The sequence below is a fragment of the Populus nigra genome, chromosome 1 (genome assembly GCF_951802175.1).
Source record: "Populus nigra chromosome 1, ddPopNigr1.1, whole genome shotgun sequence".
NCBI lineage: Eukaryota > Viridiplantae > Streptophyta > Magnoliopsida > Malpighiales > Salicaceae > Populus > Populus nigra.
In genome coordinates, this window is record NC_084852.1 from 17,760,548 (window position 1) to 17,780,977 (window position 20,430).

Genomic DNA, 20,430 nt, shown 5'->3' on the forward strand with positions numbered 1-20,430 from the left:
CTAATTTCTTATTAAACCAAGATTTTGATTCGATTTTATAATAAATTCTTTATTTAAAATAAAGCTATATGGAATCAAATATATTTCTAATATGTTCTTGAATTAAAGATTTATAAAACTCATATTAGAAAAATAAACTCAATTCGGGACCCGCTGTGCGAGTTCATTTTGTCTCTATATGCTGTAATTTGTCAGAATGACTAGAGAGCAAGATTGATCACGCAAGTACAAGTTCAGGTCAAATAACGACAAGGATCACATCATTGGGCACTAAATACGATGACGTTTATTAATACAAGATGGCTGTCTTCCTAATTGTAATGCTTCTACCTGGAATTTCAGGATTCCTCAAAATTGCAATATATTTTTTTAATTTCTTCTTATTTTTTTTTAACCCATACTAAAAAAATATATCTTAAAATAACATAATTATAAAAATAAAATAAAAAAAATATTACTTTAACAAGTTGCATTACTAAAATCACCGTAATTATTTAAATTTATTCTTTTTTAAAATAGAAAAACTATAAAAAAATTACCAAATCATTTATATAAATATAAATAGTGTTTGAAATTATATTAGCAATTATTTTTAAAGATATTTTTTAAAAAAATATGTTAAAATATTAGCTTTTTTATTTTTTAAATTTATTTTTGATATTAACATATTAAAAATGGTTTAAAATTATAAAAAAATAATTAAAAATGAAAAAAATTACAAGTTTTGAAAAACATTTTTTAATAAAAAAACACACTCGTAATGATTTATAAACACATGTAGCGTTTCGACCCAATCCATGTCATTTCCCCTTGACCGATGCTATCAAGCAGATTGATAATGACATTGCAAACATTTATTGTCAACGAAGCCTGGTTGTAGCTGTAGTTGTAGATATGCCTGTGGGCTGCCATGGGAAAGATCTCCGAGTTAACCTGTGATCTGACTATTGACTAATATATTTTGTATATTACATATGCAAGGAGAAGTTTAATTTCTTAATTTTTTGTATCTGAAATCGAGGCCAGCGCCAAAAAGAAATAATTTCCTGATTCTACCAGGATAATACAGAGGATGTCCCCTTAAAATTGTATAATAAAAAAAAATAATTTTGATTGATTTATGATACAATTATGCCTCTTGAAATAGGAAAAATAATAATAATAATTATTATATAGGCAATGTAAGCAACAAAATTTAATATTTTTTTAAATAAAAAACAGATTAAACTAAAAAAAAATTACAGGAAGCCAAGCTAAGCAGGAAACCTGTTATGGAAGGATGAAAAGGCAGTAAGCTCGCATTGGGAAGCGGACAACCTTGGGAAAGGAGACCTCCCAATCATCCTCTTACACAGGTGTGAAGCTTACACTTTCATCACTTCAACTATCCTTTGTACACGTGTCCTCTTTCCGACCCCACTCCACACAATCCTCCCTCTTCCTCCTTTCTCCCCTCCATTTTTCACCATCACGGACACACACAATACAGTCCTACCCTTGCTACAAGTCCCCCTCCTCTCAAACAACGGATATCTGCATGACCCTTATTTTCTTGAATCAAGGAAACACTTGAGAGATATTCAAGAACCTAGAAAGGCAACCCTTTTGTTAATTTCTTGGTGTATATTCAGTTTGATTTCTGCAAGTGAATTCGATATTGAAACGCTTTGCTTTCTTCTTGTTCTATCGAGTGCTGCTATATCACAGACCAATGTGAAAAAGAAAAAAAGAAGAAAAAAAAATAGAAAAGAAAACCCTTTTGTTATCATTACCAAGAAATCATACTTTTGTGACTCCATTTGTCAGGATTGTGACAAAAGGTAAAAGAACGAAGAAAAGTGGGATTGTTTCTGTGAAACAATGCCTGGAAATGAGTGGATAAATGGATACTTGGAAGCAATATTGAATAGTGGAGGAGGAGCAGGTGCAATTGAAGAACACAAGCCAGCACCAGCTGTGAATTTAAGTGAAACAGGGCATTTTAATCCAACAAAGTATTTTGTTGAGGAGGTTGTTAGAGGAGTTGATGAGACTGATTTACATAGAACTTGGATAAAAGTTGTTGCCACTCGCAACACCAGGGAACGCAGTTCCAGGCTCGAAAACATGTGTTGGCGTATTTGGCACCTCACTCGCAAGAAGAAGCAGGTCACTCTCTTATACGTGTTTGGGTTGATTTACATAGAGAGATATGGAATTGTGTTTGTGTATTGTGTAATCGGGTCACTGTCAAGAAATCTTGGTTCTCGAAGAGCCCCTATAACTGGCTCAGTTGCCATTTTGTGTGCATCTTTTTTTTAGGGGTGTTGATCAAGAAGTTGATTCATAGAAATATAGCTGTAGCTTAAAATTATGAACATAACCAGTGTACTTGATCACGAGAGGACTGGATCGATGATGCGTGTTTATGCTTGTCATAGTGTTTGTTCTTGAATGGTTGACCATGTCCTGGCTGTCTTGTTTGTTAAAAGCACAGCCATATTCCATATTTTGGTTCCCCTGCTTCATTCTATATAGTTTTCTTCTCTAATCAACCTGACATAACTGCATGCTACCATGTTTTTGATCTAATTCCTTGTGTGTGAATTTTTTGGAGGGGAATTCTAGTTTTTTGTGCTCTACGTGTGGGATCATGTGGTCCTGTTCTGGTCCTTGAACTCAGCTGCCATGCTACTGAAACAAGTCTGACAATAATGTCATTTAACTTTTTAATATGTATCAAGACTAAAATTTCATGTTTATGTTGTGAATAGTTGGAGTGGGAGGAACTACAGCGGTTGGCGAATCGGAGATGGGAAAGGGAACAAGGACGTCGGGATGCAACCGAAGACATGTCTGAGGATTTATCAGAAGGAGAGAAAGGAGATGGGTTGGGGGAGCTGGCACAAAGCGAGACGCCAAGGAAAAAGTTCCAGAGAAGCCTTTCCAACCCGGAAGTGTGGTCGGATGATAAGAAGGAAAAGAAACTCTATATTGTCCTTATCAGGTATGGTGCTTTCTAGCACGTTAGTCATGCCCGAGTCTATGAATTTGAGCTAAATAGCTGTTCGAACATAATATAGCACACTATTCTGTTTTTATGTTGTCATTTTAAATCTTCAATGCGAAGTAATTTATCTCCTAGAGTGCAATGGGAGACAGATAGATTTAGGAACGATTGCTTCTGATGTCACTACAAATCATTGCCCAGCTTGAAATGTCTTTTATCTTTCTGTTTAATGGTCTGCCAAGGTACAAGGGGGGATGGAGGAATGGGAATTCTTTACAAGGATTTGCTTGCTTTTTTTTGTGTTTTTCTTTAATTGTTTTTCACACGAAAAGTTGCTTGCTATTTTTCCGTTCATAAGTTTTCAAGTCTACATTCATGCTGAAAGGCCAATTAGACTCTATTTCTACATTTCTTTGACTATCCAATGTATAGTTCATTAACGTGACATCTTTATGAGCAGTATACATGGTTTGGTCCGAGGAGAAAATATGGAGCTTGGTCGAGATTCTGACACTGGTGGACAGGTAAATGCTTCATTTTGATACAAATGAAGGATAATCTTCTAGTTGTTAACGTATCCTTTCTCCATTTCATCGTGTCTTACACTTTTATAAGCAATTTCTCAGGTCAAATATGTGGTGGAACTTGCTCGTGCACTTGCTAGAATGCCTGGAGTGTACAGGGTAGATCTTTTTACTCGCCAGATCTCCTCCCCTGAAGTTGATTGGAGCTACGGTGAACCAACAGAGATGCTAACATCCGGCCCTGAAGATGATGATGGAAATGAGGTGGGAGAGAGCAGTGGGGCATATATTGTCAGGATTCCCTTTGGTCCACGCGATAAGTATCTCGGAAAAGAATTACTGTGGCCTTATATTCAAGAATTTGTAGATGGAGCTCTTAGTCACATTCTTAATATGTCAAAAGTTTTGGGGGAACAAATTGGAGGAGGCCAGCCTGTGTGGCCATATGTAATTCATGGCCATTATGCTGATGCAGGTGATAGTGCTGCTCTTTTATCAGGTGCTTTGAATGTTCCTATGGTTTTAACGGGACATTCGCTTGGGAGAAACAAGCTGGAACAGCTTCTTAAACAGGGGCGACAATCAAAGGAGGACATCAATTCAACATATAAAATAATGCGGAGGATAGAAGGAGAAGAGCTTTCACTTGATGCTGCAGAACTTGTAATCACAAGTACCAGACAAGAGATTGATGAGCAATGGGGACTTTATGATGGGTTTGATGTCAAGCTTGAGAAAGTTTTGCGTGCTCGTGCTAGACGTGGTGTCAATTGCCATGGCCGTTACATGCCAAGAATGGTGGTAAGGAAGTGTTTGTAGGTTTTTTTTTTTTTTGACATTTTATTACTAACTGCTAAGCTCATGCCTTATCACTTGTCTATGAGTTAAGAGAAAATAGAAATATGGGAGGCAAGATTGAAATTGTACAAAATTGTACTTTGATATCTTTTACAGCTTTAAGGAATGTTAGTGTTATTTAGTTCCTTGGTGCATTTAACTTGGCTTTCAATCATCGTACTGGAAAAGCAAACAAATATAACTAAAAATAGTCTAAATTCACAACGAAAGATTCATTTGGACCTCCCAAGAAAATACTGATGCAAAATCTCTTTTCAGGTTATTCCTCCAGGCATGGACTTCAGCAGTGTTGTGGTTCAAGAAGATGTTCCTGAGGTCGATGGGGAGCTTGCAACACTCATCAGCAGTACTGATGGTTCTTCCCCAAAAGCAATTCCACCAATATGGTCTGAAGTGAGTGTCACCTTGTGTTTTCCTTGTTGTTTTACATGATCATGAATACAACTATTTCTGCCTCATGGCTAACATCCTCTGACAGATCATGCGGTTCCTTACAAATCCCCATAAGCCGATGATTTTGGCCTTATCAAGGCCTGATCCAAAGAAGAATATTACAACTCTTTTGAAAGCCTTTGGAGAGTGCCGCCCATTAAGAGAGCTTGCCAATCTTGTAAGTCCTTGTATGTGGATTATTACTAGATACTCAATTTGTTTGTTTGATGACATGGGATGATAGCACTCGAGAACTAATATACTCTCATGCAGACACTGATTATGGGAAACAGGGATGATATAGAGGAGATGACTGGTGGAAATGGGAGTGTGCTCACGACAGTGTTGAAGATGATTGACAAGTATGATCTTTATGGGCTGGTCGCCTATCCGAAACATCACAAGCAAGCTGATGTTCCAGAAATATATCGGCTTGCTGCCAAAACAAAGGTTCATTGGCAATGTTTTCAAAATTACATCTGTGTGATTTTTTCATGATTAAATTAGCTAAGCAATTGGATATATGTCAGGGGGTTTTCATAAATCCAGCATTGGTCGAGCCTTTTGGCCTTACCTTGATTGAGGTTGGTTTTGATTTCTTGTTTCTTTCATTACCTACCTTCCTTTACTTGTGGAAATGAAATTGATCAATTCATGTTTGAACTGACGCAGGCAGCAGCTCACGGGCTTCCAATGGTGGCTACTAAAAATGGCGGACCAGTTGACATCCATCGGGTAAAAGATGGCCTCCATCTGTTTCATCTTAATGGACCAAAAAAATAAAAAAATTGACAAGAAGCAACTAGTTGGGATTCTGTTTAGATATTTAAATTTCTCCTCTCCTCCTGTTTCCTCAGTTGTTAAGAAGATGCAAATCATGCAATGGTAACTTGATTATAGAAAATGTACTTTTGTTTCTTATTTCCTGTTTTGGTTGTAGGCACTGAACAACGGTCTGCTTGTTGACCCTCATGATCAGCAAGCTATTGCTGATGCACTGCTTAAGTTGGTGTCCGAAAAGAACTTATGGGCTCTCTGCAGGAAGAATGGCTTGAAGAATATACACCTGTTCTCATGGCCTGAACACTGCCGGACGTACTTGACCAGGGTAGCAGCCTGCCGGATGAGGCATCCACAATGGCAAACTGATACCCCAGAGGATGAGATAGCTGCAGAAGAGTCATCTCTCAATGATTCGCTCAAGGATGTGCAGGATATGTCCCTCAGGCTGTCAATTGATGGAGACAAACCTTCTCTGAATGGATCTCTTGACTATTCAGCTGTGTCTTCTGGGGACCCTGCACTGCAAGATCAAGTACAACGGGTCCTAAACAAGATAAAGAAACCAGAATCTGAGCCAGTAGTTTCTGAAGGTGCAAGGCATGAGGCTGTTGTAAGCAAATATCCCATGCTGAGGCGACGGCGCAGATTGATTGTTATAGCTCTTGACTGCTATGATAGCAAAGGATTTCCTGAAATGAAAATGATTCAGATTGTGCAAGATATAATTAAAGCTGTTCGGTCAGACTCACTATTTGCAAGAGTGACAGGGCTTGCTCTATCAACAGCTATGTCATTAACAGAAACAACAGAGTTCTTGACATCAGCAAAGATTCACGCAAATGAGTTTGACGCATTGATTTGTAACAGTGGGGGCGAAGTATATTACCCCGGTACTTGTACTCAAGTAGATGGAAAACTTGTTCGAGATCCAGATTATGCAGCTCATATAGACTACCGTTGGGGCTGCGATGGCCTAAAGAAAACCATTTGGAAGTTGATGAATACAACTGAAGGTGGGAAACAATCTGATGAGTCTTCCAACCCCATCGAGGAAGACAAAAAATCCAGGAATGCCCATTGCATAGCATACCTTGTAAAGGATCGCAGTAAGGTGATGAAGATATTAATGCATCTGCTGGAAGTTCAAGATGCAGTTTCTTATATATCTTCTTTCCATAGGCATCTTTTCATATTAATTTGCTTTTTCAGGTCAAGAAAGTGGATGATTTGAGGCAGAAGCTTAGGATGCGAGGTCTCCGTTGTCATCTAATGTATTGTAGGAACTCAACAAGATTGCAAATTATTCCACACCTTGCATCACGCGCGCAAGCACTCAGGTACTATCATATATTCTAAACTCAGGAATGCATTAACAATCCTTCCGATCCCTTCCTCTATGCTACAATTTTATAAACAGCCAATCCTTCTTCCGTCCCATGGACTGAATGCAGAACTGCCGCCATACAGGCACCCTCATATGGACCTTATAGCACCGGGAAATAATTTTTCAGTATGTTGAGAATATTGATTTCCATAACTCTCTGTGATTATTAGGTACCTTTTCGTTCGCTGGAGATTGAATGTTGCCAATATGTTTGTGATTCTTGGTGAAAATGGAGATACCGATTACGAGGAAATGATATCTGGTGCTCATAAGACGATAATATTGAAAGATGTGGTGACAAAGGGTTCTGAAGACTTGCTAAGAACCACAGACCTAAGAGATGACATTGTTCCTAAGGAGAGTCCCCTGATTGCTTATTTGAGTGGAAAAGCAACGGCTAGCGAGATCGCTGATGTTCTGAAGCAAGTGTCAAAAGCTTCTGCTGGGATGTGAGATAGTACTGTAATATCGGAGAAAAATTATCATTGTATTCCCTTAACCCTTCCCTTGTCTCAACATTCAAACTCCTCCCTCCCGGAGCATTTTTCTAGTTTTGGTTTTTAACACGAACGCAGCTAGATAATGACTCCTACTGTGGCAGAAATTCTCTCTTGTTATGTAGATAATGTGGTCTACACAGTCTAGACAGCTGGCCGGCAGGTATTATATTCCTGACAGGATTCCCAGGTTGGGTTTTTTCTTAAGTGTCTTCTGAGCTATTTTTGTCCAAAAAACCACGATTTTTTTTTATAAAAAAAAACAGGAAACAAATTTAAATCCCAACAACTTCTGTGGACAAGAACCTTGGATCTTACGTGCAAGCTCACTGTCTTGAAATCAGCTACTCCTACAAAGCAAACTGCACTAAAACTTGGAACGTTTGAATTATTATATTACTCTAAAAGGAAAAAAGAACAGAAAAGGTCGTCCAATCCTCTTCAGTCTAAGTGTAATCACAGTGGAAATGAAAAAAAGGAAACAATTCCAGAAACTATAATTGGATTCTTTCTTTCCACTCTCATATAAAGTGGTCTCCTTGTACAGTAATATATTGTACAGTAATATATAAAGCGGTTTGGTTTGGTTTGGTGTGTTACGAGTGTTTTTACTTGTAAATATATTAAAATAATATATATTTTAATTTTTAATTTTTTTCTGATATTATTAATACACAAAAACAAAATGTTCTGTATTTTACTTTGTGTGAATGAAATCATTACTTGTAATTTCGTCAGTTCATTAAAAAAGCATCACTCTATTATCATTCTGGTTAGTTAAAACCTTTTATTTTTATTATTTTTAGTTAATTAAGAATAATTTGCCAAATCGTAAGAGAGACTATTCAATAAAGAGAGGGGATGTTGCGAGTGAGTTATTATATTAAGTTTTTGTTAGATTTTGTGTTTTAAAAGTGTATTTTTTATTTTAAATTAATATTTTTTAGTATTTTTAGATTATTTTAATATGTTAATATTAAAAATAATTTTTAAAAAATAAAAAAATATTATTTTAATATATTTTAAAATAAAAAATATTTTAAAAATAACTATTATCATATTTATTTATAAAAATAATAAAGCGTTGTTTTGTAGAAATTACTGGTTTGAATGTTATAAATTTTAAAATTATTAGAAATTTATATAATTATTAATTTTATAATTTTAAAGGATTAATTGAGGTGTTTGTAAATTAATATTAAGGATTAAAATTTAAAGGATCAAAGAAAATAAATAATAATAATAAATAAGAAAGGTAAGCTGATGTTGACTACCCAGTCCGTCAGCATTGCGACCGTGTCAGCTTCCTTTGTGTGCCCTCCAAGTCAGCACCTGATCAAGGCCGTATATGGGTCAGCAGCAGTACACGGACGGCTACAAACTTCCAATTTGCAAATACAGAAGACCCAACCAAAAGCTCCTCTCCCCTTCCCATGGCACATTGACATAGCCCCTTTGGCAAAGACCCTTCTAAACTCTGTTTCGCGGCCGTTACATACCCGTAATTTCTTCAAAATCGACCGTAAAATTTTAACTGACGCCACCCTACTGATGTTAGCTTACTCTTGCAGCACTCACCCGCGTGCCTATCTTTGATTCTGATTCTCCTGTGCTTTTAAAAACCCCAAATCGCCAACGCAGAATCCAATTTTTTCTCTCTCTAAAATCCTCACCACCTGCTGCTGCAGCAGCAGCTAAGCTACTGTAACCATGGAAGATCTCAATCGGACGGCCCCGAAGCTACCTATCCCGGGAAAGCGAAACATACTGATAACCAGTGCTTTGCCTTATGTCAATAACGTCCCTCATCTCGGGAACATCATCGGCTGTGAGTCATTTTCATTTTAAGGAATTTATCTCATTTTTTTCTTCTGATTTTGGTGTCGTTTTGGTTGGTTAGGTGTGTTGAGTGCTGATGTTTTTGCTCGATACTGTCGTCTTCGAGGATATAACGCGATTTATATTTGTGGAACTGACGAGTATGGGACTGCGACTGAGACTAAAGCCATGGAGGAGAATTCCACTCCTAAACAAATTTGTGACAAGTAATTTTCTTTCTTTTTTTTAAATTTTCCTTTTCTTTTAAATTGAATAAGTTATTTTTTACGTATTTTCTGAATTGTTGTTTTTTTTGTGAATTTTAAATTGGTTGTGTATTCATAGGTATTATGCGATTCATAGGGAGGTTTATAAATGGTTTAATATAAGTTTTGATGAATTTGGACGCACGTCGAGTCCGCAGCAAACGGAAATTTGTCAAGCAATTTTTAAGAAATTGTTAGAGAATAACTGGCTTTCGGAGAACTCAATGCAACAGGTATAGTCTCATGAGTAATGGCTTATTTCACTGTTTTGTTTGGACGTGTTGTTGTCTAGTTCAGTACCCTGTCTCTGTTTCAGCTCAATTTTGCTGTTTGGTGGTTCATTGATTGATGTGCTTAGCTGTTATCATGATACAGCTGTACTGTGATACATGCGAAAGATTCTTAGCTGATCGGCTTGTGGAAGGTAATTGTCCAACGGAAGGATGTAATTATGATTCTGCACGAGGAGATCAGTGTGAAAATTGTGGAAAGCTTTTGAATCCTACAGAGTTAATAAATCCCAGGTGCAAGGTGTGAGATTGATCTCTCTCTCTTTTTTTCGTGAATTCGTTGTTTATAATTTCAGCTATATCTTAGTTTCTGGTAATTCTTGGTATCTTGGTCACATGGTTGTATATTCATCCAGAGTTGGACTGAAATGAATTGCATAACGTAGTAAATAGGCTAAATGTCTAGAAGGCCATTTTACTGCCAAACTTATTACATGACACTCGCTGGATATGGCCATGTTTTCCCTGGGTAATTTCCTAAATAAGAAGTCAGCGAATAAGTGATCATCGACAGTGGTGCCTCTTCCATACATATAGCAATAACAATGTAAGACTGCTGATTTCATTTTGTATTTACTTGTATATTCCGATCTGATATGTGAACAGCAATGTAAAAACACACCACGAATCCGTGATACAAATCACTTGTTTCTTGAGCTTCCTCTACTGAAGGATAAATTAGTACACTATATCGAGAGCACATCTGTAGCTGGGGGCTGGAGCCAAAATGCCATTCAAACAACAAATGCATGGCTTAAAGAAGGATTAAAACCACGATGCATTACTAGGGATCTGAAGTGGGGTGTTCCCGTTCCACTTGAAGAATTTAAGGACAAGGTTAGAAATCTTGTTTAGTATCATTTCCATTTTATCCTATTCAAAGCCTGTTAAAAAGATGTTATTTTTTTATAAAAAAAATCCATGCTGAATCTCCCTCTTCTGGTATTTTGTCAAACTAATATACACAACTGTTCCATTAGGTTTTCATGTTGTAACTTCAGATTGTATTATTGGTAGGTGTTCTATGTTTGGTTTGATGCTCCTATTGGATATGTCTCCATTACTTCTTGCTACACTCCTGATTGGGAGAAGTGGTGGAAGAATCCTGAGAATGTTGAGCTGTATCAGTTTATGGGAAAAGACAATGTGCCATTCCACACTGTAAGTGTATTGTCCTTCAGAATTTTTGGCCTGCACATGGAAGTTATTACTATCTACATTCTTATGTTTTGATCTTGTGCAATTTTCTATTTGCATTATTTGTATAATGAGATTTCCTTTTTGCTTGAAATTTCTTGTGTCTGAGTGATTTTAGGGCAGATTTGATGTGATTGTTATATTTTCTTTCTTCTGTTTGGTTTTACTTGATGCTTGATGGGCTTTCCATTGTTTGTGCTTTGGTGTTTCTTGTTTGGTTGCTATTTTATGTTGAGCTCCAAAATTATGCATGGTTTGCCTTGTGATAATGTTGTAAAGTTTCATTTCTTGAAATGTGTATGCATTTCTCTTTCCAGGTGATGTTTCCTTCTACGCTTCTTGGAACAGGTGAAAATTGGACTTTGATGAAGACTATAAGTGTAACTGAATACTTAAATTATGAAGCAGGTTTGTCAGCTGTGTTATTGACTTAATTTAGCCAATATGCAATGCTTGGTGAATTTTCATGCATTCAAATGATAACTGATTCGATAACCTTTTGCTTACTAACAAGCTGCCTTTCGCTTTTGACCATTTTGAATTTTCTAATTTTATTTGGCTGGCTAATGCAGGAAAGTTTTCCAAGAGTAAAGGTGTAGGAGTGTTTGGTAATGATGCAAAGGATACAAATATTCCTGTAGAAGTTTGGAGATATTATTTGCTAACCAACAGGCCTGAGGTAATCCTCTTTTTGCTGATGATGTTTTCATTCTGCAGTTGAATATTTCATCATTCAACAGGAAAGTGCTAATTTGATGTGTCTGTGTTGATTAGGTGTCTGACACACTATTTACATGGTCTGATTTGCAAGCAAAAAGTAACAATGAGTTGCTGAATAATTTGGGCAACTTTATTAACCGGGTTCTGAGCTTTCTTGCTAAACCTCCAGGTAGATCAGCTGCGTGAAATTCCATATTAGGTTTCTTAGTCATTTGTTGTTCAGCTAAATTTGTTTCTTGACAAATACATCAGAATGACAATTTTTTTTGTTGGTGGGAGAGCTGAATTGTAGATTTCTATAGCCAATAGCAGGATATTTATTTGTTTGGTTTTAATTATAATTATTAGAATTCTTATCATTTGAGTTTTGATAGCCTTTCCCTCCCTTTCAACTGTGGTATGTTGCTATTATTTGAGCTTTGGTGGTGCTTGTGAAGTGGCATTTTTTTTCTAAGAACCGTCTCCTCACTATAATAGATATACTTGAAGCTTCATTGAGCAGCTGTGTGTTTCTCCTTCATTTTCTTTTGAAAATCTTTAGAAAGATGGATGGTTCTTGGAGTTTGTGGGAGGGCCAATTTATCCCTCTAATATGCTTGATACCCTTTCGGACCCCATTTGTTTTTCCTTGAAGCATGCAAGCCAAAACACTGTTGGGACATAGTGCACTGCATCACATTAGTCCCAAACTGATCCTCTAGGAACATGAAGGATTGTAAGTTCTTGTAGTGGTTTTTTTATTTTATCACTTTCCACATTTTTTTATGCATTTTTTTGGGTGTAACAAAGCACCAGCATTGTATCCTCAGACCATAGTGACTGACTTTTTTGATCTACAGGTTCAGGATATGGTTCTGTTATCCCAGATGCTCCAGGTGCAGGCTCTCATCCCCTGACAAATAAATTGGCTGAAGAAGTTGGTAAATATGTGGAGCAATACCTGGAAGCCATGGAAAAGGTATCCGTCAATCATTGTTTTGCAGGATGTGGTTGCATGTAACTGGCATCATTCTTACACCCCTGTTTGTAATTTTCTAGGTTAAATTAAAGCAAGGATTGAAAACCGCAATGAGCATTTCTAGTGAGGGAAATGCATATCTGCAAGTAAGCCTGGAGTATTTTTGATCGTTTGGATTCAAAAGTTTCATTAGTTGTGTTTTCTAATTTTTCTGTTCTTCAAGGTGGGAACTGATTTCTATTCCATTTCCCTGTAGGAAAGCCAATTCTGGAGGCTTTACAAGGAAGACCAGCCTTCTTGTTCTATAGTTATAAAGACTTCATTGGGTCTAGTATATCTTCTCGCATGTTTGTTAGAACCTTTCATGCCATCTTTCTCTGTTGAGGTATCTTGGCTACCTTATTCATCTATACTCAGCATTCATGTGAATGTCTTTTATTGTTTTTATGTGCTGAGACATTTTTTTAAAAATTGGATATAAGGTCTTCAAGCAGCTTAATATGCCCCCTGAACAAGCTTCACTATGTGATGAGAAAGGTGATATGGATAAGGCAAAAAGACCTTGGGAGATCCTACCTGCTGGGCACAAGATTGGGACACCAGAGCCCTTGTTCAAGGAACTGGTATAATATGTCATGTCACATATGGTTATGTGCATGTGTGCGTCTGGGTGTTGGTTTGATTTTACAGGTGTTTGCATGTGTGTGTTTGTGCTTTGATGCTGATGGAGATGGTGGTGAAGATCAGCATAATTTTACCTTTTCTTTGGGCCTGCAACTAATTTAAGTAACTTCATTTTCATACAGAAAATAGAAGAAGTGGAGGACTACAGGAAGAAATTTGCTGGAAGTCAGGCTGACAGACTTGAGCGGGAAGAAGTTGAAAAGGCATCTAAGCTTGCTGAGGAACTGAAGAAAAAAGCTACAGGTTTAGATCTGCTTGCAGACATTGTGCTCATCTGATTAGTTCTGATGGTGGCTAATTTGAACCATGTCATTTATTGTGGTTGAAAAAATACATGTTCTTATCAACCTGAGTGTTTGCACCTGCTTATGATCACTGTCGGGAAGTTTATTTCCATATTATTTACCAAACTTAATGCAACAGTTGGTGGGAAGAAGCAGCAGGCCAAAAAACCTGCTGGTGAAGCCAAGTCAAGGGGCACTGTTGAACCAGAAATCTCCATCACAAGACTTGATATTCGTGTTGGCCTAATTAAGAAAGCTCAGAAGCATCCTGATGCTGATTCCCTGTATGTGGAAGAAATCGACTTGGGTGAAGGAGACTGTAGAACGGTTGTAAGTGGACTTGTCAAGTATATACCTCTTGAGGAGATGCAGGTATGAATCTCTGCCACCATAGCTCTTAATAATAGGATGCTTTTTTATGTATAGAAAATGCGACTCAGTATACTAGTTTGTTGATTATTGTGATCGTTTGGCAGAATCGGAAGGTCTGCATCCTTTGCAACCTAAAGCCTGCAAATATGAGGGGCATCAAGTCAGAGGCTATGGTTCTCGCTGCTTCCAGTAGTGACCACACCAAGGTAAGCAAACCGATCACTACCTTTTGAATTGTCATTGCATCATATGTACACTTTCCTGAGGTCACACTTCCAAGTATGAAATCATTCTAACCTTCATAATGGACTTGTAATATGAACTATTAACCTATGACCACAAGCGGCGCACGGATCTAGCTGTTGAAATGTTTTTTAATTGCTGGTCTAATTTTACCATTTCCGGTGATCTGCTAGGTCGAATTGGTTGATCCACCCCAATCTGCTGTTGTTGGAGAGAGAGTGACATTCCCAGGGTTTGAAGGTGAACCTGACGATGTCCTAAACCCTAAGAAGAAAGTCTGGGAGACACTACAGGTGGATCTGCAAACTAACAGTGACCTGGTAGCCTGCTACAAAGATATTCCACTAACCACATCTGCTGGTGTGTGCAAGGTTGCAACCATTAGCAATGGTTCCATTAGGTAGATAGGTCCAGTTCAGGATAAAGCCTCCGTTTTTCTCTCGTTGTTTCTCCTAGTGTTTGCTATTACCACTGTAACATTTCGTGTAAAAATGACTTCGCCTCACAGTGAACTGCAAAAAAAAATGCTGTAGGAAGCATGGAAAGTGTTCCATGTTTTTGTTTATTTGTTGGGCGGTTGAATGCCACAGAGAATATTGGAGAGCAGTTGAGCGGATGGTCTCCTCTAAAATTGAAGGACCCATGCTTAACCGCTTATTTACTCGATAAATAATCATTTCTATGTAAAAGCGACTCCTCTGCAGGGACTTTTGTCAAAAAGTTGGGAGGGAAATTTGTATCTCCACGGAAATTCTTTTCCCACTGGATGCAAAAATTTGGATATTTGTTTGCAAATAAATAAAGGGTTGTTGCCCTAGTGTGCGTGCCATTGTGTTAGCTTTTGAATTAAGGGTTTAAACTTTAGAGTCCATATTTAAAGATAATTTACCTAATTTCTTTAAATATTTAAGGTTTCTCGACTAATTTGAAGATACCTCTTTACCTTTCTATAGAAGAAAATATTATATGATTTTATATCTCATATTAGCTCATAGTTTAGCGTCCAAATTGTGAAGTTATTAACCACGACAGCATGGGACAGGATCATATATTAAGATGTGTTTGAGATTATGGTAATGGTTGCAGTTTAAAATGGTTTTTTTGTTTAGAAGTATATTAAAATAATATTTTTTTTTATTTTTAAAAATTATTTTTAATATTAGAATATATATATATATATAATATTTTTTAATAAAAAAATTAAAAATTAAAATAACGTGGATTTCCCAAATGATTTGGTGATTGCTTACTCGTAGAGAACTCTTGGCTCCCCCTAACGGTATAGTTTTTTAAAGAAAAATGAAGTACAAAATGAGTTTCTAAAAGCAGCCCACGGTGCAATCGTCTCCCAATCCACGGCAAAAGAAATAGGGAAGCATACAACTTTTTCTTAGTTTAGATTCTTTATAATAATATAATAAAATGAGGCACGTGTGCAACACGCGACATCCAAATAAGATCAACTCACTAGAACAATAAAAAGAAGCATGGTAAAGTTTCTCTACCAAAACAATCCCAACCGCTCAAAAACCTAATCCAACGAATCCATCGCCTTACAAGTGTTGTCAAAACACTCGTTTCTAAAATAAAACCTTTTTCTCCACGCGCCAACCACAGTCACTATGAAAAGCCCTAAACCGTTCCCGAATCGGCATCGGGCAGCACTGGTCCGTTTTGCTTTAGCCCCGTGCTGTTTGTTGTTATTCTTATTATTCGAAGAAGAAAGAAAGAACTGTAGAATAGATCTGATTTTTACGAAGGTTATTATTATTTTTTTACTCCACTTATTATGAATTTCCCTCTTCACTTAGCAATGTAGCAGAAGAACAGCCAAATTTGGATATAGTTTTTTTTTTTTTTAATGTGTTTAGGTTTTTTTAGAAGGTTGAGAGAATTATAGAAAATAAGTAAATAGTGTGGATCGGGTAGTACAATGCATAATTTAGTGATTCGGATTTCTTTTTTTGTTATGATTCGGACACAATTGGAAGTACATTGATTTCTGTTTTGTTAAGGGGGGTTTTTTCGTTGTACATTATTGATTCGGCTTGGCTTGGCTTAGGGTTGGATGTGTTTTCTCCATTGAATGAACACCATGCATAGTGTATTGCCTTTGAATAATTAGCTGTTTATATATGTATGTGTGTATGTATGCATGCATGTATGTATACATATGGTAGTGAATGATCAAGTAAAAAAACTAAGGAGATGAATGCTATGAAGATTAGACTCCAATGCCTCCGTTTTAGTTGTTATTATGTCATGATAGTGTTTATCGAATCGATCAACAGATAAGTAACTCCATTTTCGAAGCATTTGCAAATCTGGTAACTTCTCCCTTTTTGTTGTGTTACGACTGTTTCATTGCTCAGTTTGTGATTTTGTATACGAAAATTTCTTTTCTTGATTATAGAGAATTGCATTGCTGTAATATCTTGAAGCAATAAAAGTAACTTTGAGAAGCACAATGGTAGTCAGTGTGGTTGTACTTCAAACCATTGATACCTTTTTATGCTTTACTTATTTGAAATTCTGGACTTGTTTTTAGTGGATTTGAATTTCTTCTGTTTAATTCTAATTTAGGAAGAGTTACCATGTAGTATGAGACCGCACTTGGATTTTGACATACTGGAAACCTTGAAACCTCGGAAAACAGATGGATCCTTATCCTGAAAATTTTCCTTCTTTTTCGTGAATGCAACCTTTGCCCCGAGTTGCTAGTTTCGACTATGTTTGATTGGTAAATAGCTCATTTGGTGTCCAGTACTTCGTAAGTTTACAACTTTAGGACCTTTTTTTTTCTGGGATCATCTTGGTTATGAATGCTTTAAAGTTGCCTCCATACTTTGCAAATCATTGTGAGATGTTCTATATTTAATTCTTTTCCATATATTTGTATTACTGTTGCCATGCCCATCAATTTTACAAAGAATTTAATATGCAAACTACCTTGGAACTTTTATCTTCATAAATTGATTAAAGATCCACGTAATTATTCTTATTTTGTCTGGTTATAGTGTATGGATTCAGTATCAGTATCACTTAATAGGATGCTTTCTAGTTCTGGTATTACTAACTGAATTGGCTATAGATGCTGATCCCTATTTTTGTAGGCCATTAAAATGAAAAGAAATAGGTTTTTAGGCTTGAGAGAGCAAGGAAACTTACAATTATGTATTTATGGTAAACTGAGAGAAGAGAGGGCACCTCACGAGTAGGGGGTTATAGGGACAAGATCTCTTTTTTTTTTTTTCCAGTGTTTTCTTCCTCTTCTTTTTTGTTTTTCATTCCAAGGTTCATTGTCTCATCTTTTTATAACAAAATAATGCAGGTTATGATCTCTTCAATATTCTAGCAGAAAGTTTATCAGTTGAATTATCTTACACTTTGTGCATATACATCGAAGAATGGCTGAAGCAATATCGAGCTTTTGGGGACCTGTAACATCTGCAGAGTGGTGTGAAAAAAATTATGTCTATTCATCTTATATTGCTGAATTTTTCAACACCGTTTCAATTATCCCAGGCATTCTCTTGGCACTCATCGGCCTTATAAATGCTTTAAGACAACGGTTTGAGAAGAGGTTTAGCGTACTTCACATATCTAATATGATACTTGCCATTGGAAGTATGCTATACCATGCCACTCTGCAACGCATGTAAGTACACTTGTGTATTCTCCTATCTTGTTCATCATTTTCTTCTAATAAACTTTTTCACTACTTTCTTGGATGGTTAGCAGCTCCTATACGTTTCCCTTGGAACTAATTGGTGTGTAGTTTGAAGTATGTCTTGTTTTAGCTGGATTATATTCATAAAAAGGTCTGGCTTTGAATTTATGGCATACAATACTGTAAGATGTTAGACTGTTTCTTGACAAAAAATTGTTCTAGGTGTTTGTGTCTCTGCATAAGTTGATTTTAAGTTCCCATTTAATCTTTTTAACCTTTTGGGCCTTTTAAAGAGAAAATATACAATCCTCTGCCTGTGGGCTACTGTTGAAGGAGTGCATGTGTAAAAGGGCCCTTGAGCTTTCCTATCCCAAGCAAAAGAACAACAAGGATCAATCAATTAAAGCCCGTTGACTTTTACCCTTAAAGTTCTTTTTAAAGTTCTCAATCTATTGTTTTCATCAAGGGTGATCATATTATATATTGAATTTTTTGCCCCTTCATTTTATAGTCATCTTTTCTTTTTTAACTATGTAAAGGAACTAGCACATACTTTGAGGTGGTTTGTGGAATGAAATTCAGATGAAAAGTTGGCTCTTTTAAGTACTTTCAAAGAATTAGAACTCCAATTAACTGGATTTTTCTAGGTCGATGCGGGCCAACAGCTAGAAGTTGTAGTTAGGCCCTAACTTAGTGCTTCCCAATCTTCTGTCTTTTTTCTTGTGTGAATGCCCTATTAGTTGATTGTCAAAAGCGAAAATAGAATGGAAAAAAATACTTATCTAACCTGCCTCTTATTCAATCCCTATACTTGCTGGCTGTATGGAAGTGCATGACCGATGGCACAATTAAGGGGAGCAAGTTACTTGGTATTTGAAATGGTTTTATAATTGAGAGGCATGGAAGAGTTGTTATTTAGTATGTCAATGAGCGGGACATTGTATTGGATGTCTGATGTGATTTGCTAGAATTCAATAGGTGTCATTCTTCAGATTGCTGATAGATTTGATGAGGTGCTGGTAGTAATGATTTAAAGAAGTGTTTCAATGCCATATCTTATTGCTGGATGATAGGGTTTTATTTTCTGTAAAATTTATGCATGTTGTCATATCTTATTTTATTCACTTAATTGGCATTTGCAAATGAATGCCCCAGGATTGCAAAAGCATTGAAGTTCCTAATTTTCCCCGCATCTTCTTAAAAACAAATTATATGTTCTTTGATAATCGGTTCATTGAATCTAGTCTACATCTATTTTCCTTATTCCAAAGCTTTAAGAGTAGGGTCTGGTAATATAGACTTCTAGTATGTGTTCCCCTATTGAAAATGCTGGGACTCGGGACCTGTATTTTGATGTGTCGGAATTCATTCCCAAATCATGTGAACTTGCATGACATTGTGTTGGATGTTTTGTTTGGTGGTTTATTCATCATGTTGATTAAGTTGTTAGTATTCTTAATTTATCTTCAGGCAGCAGCAAGGTGATGAAACACCCATGGTTTGGGAAATGCTTTTGTATTTCTACATCCTCTACTCACCAGATTGGCACTACCGAAGTGTGATGCCCACCTTCTTGTTCCTTTATGGAGCTGCATTTGCAATTTTCCATGCACTGGTCCGTTTTGAAATTGGTTTCAAGGTACATTATGTGATTCTTTGCCTTCTCTGTGTTCCCCGGATGTACAAATACTACATCTACACAAAAGATGCATCTGCAAAGCGGCTTGCAAAACTATATTTGGCTACCATATCCACAGGAAGTCTTTGTTGGCTTTTTGATCGCTTGTTCTGCAACAACATTTCTCAGTGGTACTTCAACCCCGAGGGGCATGCTTTATGGCATGTGTTGATGGGGTTCAATTCATATTTTGCAAACACATTCCTGATGTTTTGGCGTGCTCAGCAGTTGGGTTGGAATCCAAAAGTTGCCCATTTCATGGGGTTTTTCCCATATGTGAAAATTCAAAAACCAAAGACCCAGTGACAGGCGCTGCAAAGCAAATGGCGTCTTTCTTTTCCACCTCGTTTGGAGGCAGATATATGGTTTTGGAAGATTAACAACCCCTAGCTACACAATTTTTTTCTCCTTCAATTTTCTAAACGGTTGTAAATGATAGTTGAATATCTTGACATCATTAGTTGGATTTTGCCATCTTGGTTAATTTAAATTGTATAATTAGTGGGGTTTTGCTCTGAAGAAAATTTGCTTGGAGGGTTCTCTAATTTTCTCGCATTTCAAAGTTGTCTCTTTTAGCCTAAAAATGTAAATTGGCTAATTTGTTATCCTTTAATCTTAGTCATCAAACATATGAGAAGCTTTTGGAAAGTTGTCGTTCATTGACGTTACTTATTTTTTTCTTGGCATGTACACTATACACTTTAGGTTTGTTGAATTGAATCCATATTCCTTGTGTTCCTTTAATGTATTCTGGTGAAAGTTTTCGTTTTCATTCAGTAAAAT

The 20,430-nt window shown here is 36.6% G+C and overlaps 3 protein-coding genes across 5 annotated transcripts; all 3 read left to right on the top strand.

Moving 5' to 3' along the window:
- Positions 1-1,269: 1,269 nt before the first annotated feature.
- On the top strand, positions 1,270-7,674 carry LOC133669733 (probable sucrose-phosphate synthase 3). Its single transcript, XM_062089980.1, has 12 exons — positions 1,270-2,148; positions 2,754-2,986; positions 3,450-3,513; positions 3,616-4,314; positions 4,630-4,764; positions 4,850-4,981; positions 5,077-5,253; positions 5,334-5,387; positions 5,476-5,538; positions 5,744-6,697; positions 6,796-6,923; positions 7,141-7,674. Exons 1-12 carry the CDS (start codon positions 1,861-1,863, stop codon positions 7,421-7,423), a joined length of 3,210 nt encoding a protein of 1,069 aa, XP_061945964.1. The 5' UTR covers positions 1,270-1,860; the 3' UTR covers positions 7,424-7,674.
- A 1,159-nt stretch (positions 7,675-8,833) lies between these two features.
- On the top strand, positions 8,834-15,116 carry LOC133705613 (probable methionine--tRNA ligase). The gene is made up of 17 exons (XM_062130910.1): positions 8,834-9,295; positions 9,368-9,512; positions 9,631-9,784; positions 9,927-10,082; positions 10,448-10,678; positions 10,859-11,002; positions 11,356-11,446; positions 11,611-11,717; positions 11,813-11,927; positions 12,598-12,716; positions 12,797-12,862; positions 12,973-13,101; positions 13,199-13,339; positions 13,523-13,643; positions 13,824-14,056; positions 14,161-14,262; positions 14,473-15,116. Exons 1-17 carry the CDS (start codon positions 9,178-9,180, stop codon positions 14,701-14,703), a joined length of 2,403 nt encoding a protein of 800 aa, XP_061986894.1. The 5' UTR covers positions 8,834-9,177; the 3' UTR covers positions 14,704-15,116.
- A 697-nt stretch (positions 15,117-15,813) lies between these two features.
- On the top strand, positions 15,814-20,295 carry LOC133668141 (alkaline ceramidase-like). 3 transcript variants are annotated; one of them, XM_062087881.1, is made up of 4 exons: positions 15,814-16,059; positions 16,883-17,069; positions 17,631-17,957; positions 19,440-20,295. In XM_062087881.1, exons 3-4 carry the CDS (start codon positions 17,707-17,709, stop codon positions 19,951-19,953), a joined length of 765 nt encoding a protein of 254 aa, XP_061943865.1. In that variant the 5' UTR covers positions 15,814-16,059; positions 16,883-17,069; positions 17,631-17,706; the 3' UTR covers positions 19,954-20,295. The 3 variants fall into 3 exon arrangements, with proteins under 3 accessions (XP_061943865.1, XP_061943872.1, XP_061943862.1); XM_062087888.1 differs by lacking the exon at positions 16,883-17,069 and having other exon boundaries at positions 15,815-15,966; XM_062087878.1 differs by lacking the exon at positions 16,883-17,069 and having other exon boundaries at positions 15,816-16,059.
- Positions 20,296-20,430: the final 135 nt, after the last annotated feature.

Coding starts and splice junctions, on each gene's coding strand:
- LOC133669733 (XM_062089980.1), top strand. CDS start 1,861: ATGCCTGGAAATGAGTGGATAAATGGATACTTGGAAGCAATATTGAAT. Junction 2,987..3,449: donor CTCTATATTGTCCTTATCAG/GTATGGTGCTTT, acceptor CTTTATGAGCAG/TATACATGGTTTGGTCCGAG. Junction 4,315..4,629: donor GTTACATGCCAAGAATGGTG/GTAAGGAAGTGT, acceptor ATCTCTTTTCAG/GTTATTCCTCCAGGCATGGA.
- LOC133705613 (XM_062130910.1), top strand. CDS start 9,178: ATGGAAGATCTCAATCGGACGGCCCCGAAGCTACCTATCCCGGGAAAG. Junction 9,513..9,630: donor CCTAAACAAATTTGTGACAA/GTAATTTTCTTT, acceptor GTGTATTCATAG/GTATTATGCGATTCATAGGG. Junction 13,644..13,823: donor ACTGAAGAAAAAAGCTACAG/GTTTAGATCTGC, acceptor TTAATGCAACAG/TTGGTGGGAAGAAGCAGCAG.
- LOC133668141 (XM_062087881.1), top strand. CDS start 17,707: ATGGCTGAAGCAATATCGAGCTTTTGGGGACCTGTAACATCTGCAGAG. Junction 17,958..19,439: donor CATGCCACTCTGCAACGCAT/GTAAGTACACTT, acceptor ATTTATCTTCAG/GCAGCAGCAAGGTGATGAAA.